The sequence below is a fragment of the Bos taurus genome, chromosome 19 (assembly GCF_002263795.3).
Source record: "Bos taurus isolate L1 Dominette 01449 registration number 42190680 breed Hereford chromosome 19, ARS-UCD2.0, whole genome shotgun sequence".
NCBI classification, from domain to species: domain Eukaryota; kingdom Metazoa; phylum Chordata; class Mammalia; order Artiodactyla; family Bovidae; genus Bos; species Bos taurus.
The window spans coordinates 15,864,921-15,870,920 of record NC_037346.1 but is presented as its reverse complement, the minus strand read 5'-3'; the positions used below and the strand labels follow the sequence as shown (position 1 = coordinate 15,870,920).

The 6,000-nt window shown below is 45.0% G+C and overlaps 1 protein-coding gene across 1 annotated transcript; it reads left to right on the top strand.

The window, feature by feature from the left end:
* Positions 1-939: 939 nt before the first annotated feature.
* On the top strand, positions 940-3,837 carry CCL11 (chemokine (C-C motif) ligand 11). Its single transcript, NM_205773.2, is given in 3 exon segments — positions 940-1,112; positions 2,319-2,430; positions 2,818-3,837. Coding segments are annotated over 3 exon segments (294 nt in total). The 5' UTR covers positions 940-1,036; the 3' UTR covers positions 2,924-3,837.
* Positions 3,838-6,000: the final 2,163 nt, after the last annotated feature.

The window sequence follows — 6,000 nt, the reverse complement described above, 5'->3', positions numbered from 1 at the left end:
AATGCCAAACCATCACATTGTACACCTTCGATACATAACAGTCTTTATTTGTCAAATATTCCTCAATAAAGCTGAGTAAAGACTGCACAGGAATAGGAACTCTTCAGTTCTGATGTTCTATGACACTAAATTATCAAGGAACTAAGATTCTCTGACTGCTAGATTGAATTATGGGGGTGAGATTCTCATGTGCTACAGTTTATGGGTTCCCAGAGACCTGGAAATGTTCAGAGTAGCTGAGATCTCCTGCATTTGGATGGAAGCCTAGCAGAAGTCTTAGTGCCCCTTTCTAACCTTCGAAATCCTAAAGACCACCACATGAACATAGGAACCAGAGAAGGTACTTGAATCTCCTTGTCTCTTCATGCCCTCGGTCTCTTGGATTCTTTTTCCACTGCATAAGGTTCATTTCAGAGAAAGCTGCTGCTGCTGCTAAGTTGCTTCAGTCGTGTCCGACTCTGTGCAACCCCAGAGATGGCAGCCCACCAGGCTCCGCCGTCCCTGGGATTCTCCAGGCAAGAACAATGGAGTAGGTTACCATTTCCTTCTGCAATGCATGAAAGTGAAAAGTGAAAGTGAAGTCGCTCAGTCATGTCCGACTCCTAGTGACCCCATGGACTGCAGCCCACCAGGCTCCTCTGTCCATGGGATTTTCCAGGCAAGAGTACTGGAGTGGGGTGCCATTGCCTTCTCCATCAGAGAAAGCAGAGCTTTGTAAAAATGACCCTCTAGATTACCATCTGTTCTCAGTCATTCCACAAACATGGGTTAATTGAAAAAAAAATGTGACAAGTCCCCACCCCCTAGTTTACCTCTTCTGTCTTGTTAACTTGCTGGAATATGTTGACAGCAATTTAGGACCTGCCTTTGTTATGATTCATTCATGACCCTGGCCAGGCAAAAGCTTCCCTGGATGCTCCCACAGACACTGCACTGTCTTTAAAAGGCACACAGAGCAGCCAGAGCTGCAGAGAGGCTGAGACAAACTCAGGAATCAGCAGCTCTCAGGCTGAAGCTGTCGACCTCGCCCCTCAACATGAAGGTCTCTGCAGTGCTCCTGTGTCTGCTGCTCACAGCCACCCTCTGCAGCATCCAGGTGTTGGCTCAGCCAGGTAAGCTCCTCTCTCTGCGGGAAAACTGATCACTGCCTTCACTGTCAGATCAGCAAGAATCTTCAGAGACTTGCTGCGAACTCCCTCATTTTAAAGATGGGAAAACGGGTTTCATGAGTGGACAAGAAGAGCCTCAACCTCACAATCAGAGCAAGAGACAGAACTAGAAACCCAGGCCACTAAACTGGTCCCCCTGTTCTTTCCTGACGTGAACATTGAGAGCAATGTTGTGTCCATCCATGATCTGGGTGCCCTCGCTTGTTTGAGGATGGGGCCACATGAGAGAACGACTTCTCTTACTAGGGGCATAGAGAGGGGTTTTGTCCGTGATGGAGAGAAAAAAAAAATCTTTTGATTGTACACCCCAGATTGTTACTGGACTCCAAGACAACCTTTAAGATCAATGGTTACAGGAAGGGCATGAGGTCTCAGGGGAATCTCTCAAGATGATGTGTTTTGATTCTGTTTGGGAAAAATATCTATATGTTTGTACATAACTCATGTTTTCACCCTCTGATGACATAGATTTACTGTATCTATCAGTCTGAATAAGGCAATGCACACTGGGGTAACAAGCAAACCTAAATTATCAGTGGCTTAACACAACAAAGGTTAATTTTCTTACCTATACTGAACATCGATAATGTGTTGGCTAGAGCTTTGACTTCATATACTCAGGATTCTGGATGGATGGAGCAACTGATGGGAATATTACTGCTTAGTGTAATGAAAGAAAAGAAAAATCTCAAAGGTCTTGCACTGGCAATTACAAAAACTAGCTTAGAAATGGCATTTGTCACTTCATCTCCTCACTTTTGGGTCAAAATTAGTTAATGGTTCTAATCAACCAAGAGTGGCAGAGAAATGCGAGTCTATCATGTGTCCAGAAAGCAGAGAATGGAGAATATCTGGTGGATGGTATTATGACTTTGACACAGCTACATAACTCTTTGTAAAGAGAAAGTTGGAGTGTATGGCATTGACCAAGCTTTTTCCAAATCCTTGCCTGTAGCAATGGGTCTCTATTGCATAGCTGGGGACACCTATCAACGGCAGAGGTACAGGATCTCAGAGCAGACAGATTCTGCCTCCATCTCTTACATTTCTTTGCCTTCTCTTAAATTTCCTTCCTTACAAAGTCATGCTTAAAAATTGTCTACATATCATTAGTGCTCATGCTTTCTGTTCACTTCTCCCCCAATTCAGCTTCTATTCCAACCATCTGCTGCTTTAATATGTCTAAAAAGAAGATCTCCATTCAGCGACTGCAGAGCTACAGAAAAATCACGAGCAGCAAATGTCCTCAGAAAGCTGTGATGTAAGTAGACAAAGCTTACCCTCTCCCAGTCCCAAACTTCATTTCTGGGGGAGAGAGTTCTTGAAGCAACACTAGAGCTACCTGGAACTCTGCACTGAGTTTCATCTCTGCAATCCAATCCATGAGTTTTCACAACAGGAAATTTTCACTCTAGCTCTCTGTGTGGATGTTTGTTCAGATCATCCCAGTTCCTTTGAGTCAAGAGCAAGGATGGCTCCACTGATTCATCACAAGCAGCCACTCACCATCAGCATCCCACCCTTCCTCTCTCCCCTCCCCTGCTCCCTCTGCAGGCCCTTTATCCCATGGCAGATGGTTCTGGAAGGTTTAGGATTAAACAAGCACACTTTTCAAAGAGGATCCTTAATATTTTCTTCTCTCCCACAGATTCAACACCAAACAGAACAAGAAAATCTGTGTCGATCCCCAGGAGAAGTGGGTCCAGAATGCCATGGAGTACCTGAACCAAAAATCCCAAACTTTAAAGTCATAAATATTCACCTTAAAAAAAAAAAAAATTCACCTTTTAAAGAGCCTCAAAAGGCTTGGTTCACTTTTCGATTCTTCCTAAGATGTATTCTGAGATAATCACAACTTCATTCTAAAAGTAATGGCTTTTATTTAATAATGAAACATGTATGTTTTATTTAAACATACTCCCTTTAAGTTATTAAAGCTTTTAAAAGTTCTCCACCATTAATTTTTTGCTATTTTTAAAATGGAAAGCTTTGGTTGGCTCCCTTTCCTTCAGTGAACCCCAATTTAATCCCCTGCAAAGGATGAGGAATGTTGTCTCTTTCCCCCTTACCTCCCTGGAATCTTGTAAGGGTCCTGGCAAGGATCATCAAAAGGACAGTGTTTTGTATTTTTAAGAAGATGTAGCTTAAGGAAAGAGTGGGATGAATTGAGAGAATAGCATGGAAACATGTACATTACCATATGCAAAATAGGTAGTAAGTGAGAATTTGCTGTGTAGAACAGGGAACTCAACTCAGGGTTCTGTGACAACCTAGAGGGGTATGATGGGGTGGGAGATGGGAGGGGAGTTCAGGACGGAGGGGGCATGTGTATACCTGTGGCTGATTCATGTTGATGTGTGACAGAGGCCAATACAGTATTGTAGAACAATCATCCTCCAATCATTGCATTTTGTTCTATACTTCTCAATATTCTACAATGATAATCTCTGATAATTAAAAAAAAAAAAGAAGACATCACTCTCGTAAAGCAAAGGTTTATGAGACTCATAAATGTTAAATGGAAATGCATGTTATTTTAGGAATTTATAAAAATACATTTTTATTACATTCTGTGGTTGTACTTTTTGTGGGGAACCCACATTGATCTGGGAGGGAGAAAGATAGGAGAAGGGATGAGAGGTATGGTTATGGAGGGGGGACTGTGTTCCTGAGACATGGTCTTTTGGTGCTGCTGATTTTGAATGAGATTCAGGGCAGGAGGCGGGGTTGGGTGTGAAATGGAGACAACCAGACAAAACCTTTCCATCCCTCTACTTCCCAGTCTCCCAGAGAGGTTTCCCAGACTCCTAGTACTTCAGTCTCTTATTCAGCAGGACCCTCACTACCATTCCTTTTCTGGTCAGCGCCATGCTTGCCCCAGATTTTTCTCCCGTGATCCACTGTAGCCTGTGATACCCTCCCCATGCCTGCTTTATTTCTCTGATCATCCTCCTACCCAGGATAAATAGAAAATAGACACCATGAAGTCAGATAATCCTTGACAAGAGGTTTATTTAGACTAAAGTTTTATGACCACTTAAGGAGGATTCATCGTGGAACTTAAACTTGGTCTTCACAGATGGAAAAGTACAGGGGCTCTTTGAGAGGCTTTTTGAGTGGTTCAGATGGTAAAGAACCTGCTTGCAATGAGGGAGACCCGGGTTCAATCCCTAGGTTAGGAAGATCCCCTGGAGAAGGGACTGGAAACCCACTCCAGTTGAAGAAGGAATTCATAGGGCCTGGGCCCCATCTTAGGCCTGTTCATGCTGATCCTGCTCAGCCACCTCTCCAACGGACTCTGGACTCTGTGCTTAGTGCCTATGGAAATGACAATAGAAGGATAAGAACCCCTCTGGACAGGGAAATCCTGAAGATCACATCCAGGTTACTCATCACCTGAGAGAAAACATACTCTAATCACCCCTGCCTCCGGACAGGTCATAAATTCTTTCTGTATCTATCGGAGTGTAACCTCAGGCTTATTGATTATTAACTGTTTGAACACCGAACACTTGATAACACTTGAATAATGGGGTTATTGTGACTGTATTTACCCTTCCTTTGTTTTATGTAAGTCTCAAGGAAATTGGGGTGGTGGGTTTGGACACGTACACATGAGGTATAAAAGATTTTCACAAATGCTGGTCGGAGTCCTTAGCTAACAGGAGACTCTGCGTTGGGCCCAGCGGTGTAATAAACTGCACTCCACTATCTGCATTGTCCTTCTGAGTGAGTTTGTTTCCCGGAACGTGTGGCTACAACATTTGATGCGTTGGCTGGGAGACTCCTCGCTTTGAGGAGACAGGTCTCATCTGAGGCCACCCTGCGGTTTTGTAGCTTGAATCTCCTAGAGGGGGGAAGGCACCTAGCCCCTCTGGAAGAATTTGGCCTCTCAACCCCCGGTTTCTTCGCTTTGGCCGATAGTGAATAGCAGCAAGGGAACTGAGCGCTCAGGTGGGGAGGAGCCCCCCTGGTAGGGTGGAAGAGGGGGCCTGATCACCGCCCTGGGAGGGACCAGAAGGGAGACGCATAGGAAACTGGTTTAGGTTGGCGACAATAGCTGCTCAGCACTCAGGTCGACGGCCATGCCAGCGATAAAGAAAGGGAACTTAGGGTTTAAGAAAGCCAGTTAGGAGATGTGTCCATGCTGTCTTAGGGAACGTGCCGAGCTGTCGCCACAGGGTTTTAGAAAGAGGATATAGATTTCCGCGTGCTCGTATTCTGCCCTCCCCCAGGAGGTACCCATCTGCTGTGTGACCCATCAACAACCCTGCCAGTGGAAACAGGTAGATTGGCTTCTTGGGAAGGCCCTGGGACGTGGGAATCCAGAGGTAAGAAAATGGGAGGAAGTGGATCTAAGACCGCTGTATTGGAGAATATGATTAAGAATTTTAAGAAAGGATTCATTGGAGACTATGGGAGGAAAATGACGCCCGGCCAGCTCCATACCCTTTGTGAAGTTGAATGGCCTTCAATGCAAGTTGGCTGGCCACCAGAGGGAACTTAACTATGGACTTAAATCTCAAAAACGCAGTCTATGCTATAGTTACTGGAAAGCCCAGACACCCCAACCAGTTCCCGTACATAGACTCCTGGCTGGGAATAGCCCAGTTCAGTTCAGTTCAGTTTAGTTGCTCAGTCACATCCGACTCTTTGCGATCCCATGAATCGCAGCACGCCAGGCCTCCCTGTCCATCACCAACTTCCGGAGTTCGCTCAAACTCACGTCCATTGAGTCAGTGATGCCATCCAACCATCTCATCCTCTGTCGTCCACTTCTCCTCCTGCCCCCAATCCCTCCCAGCATCAGTCTTTTCCAATGAGTCAACTC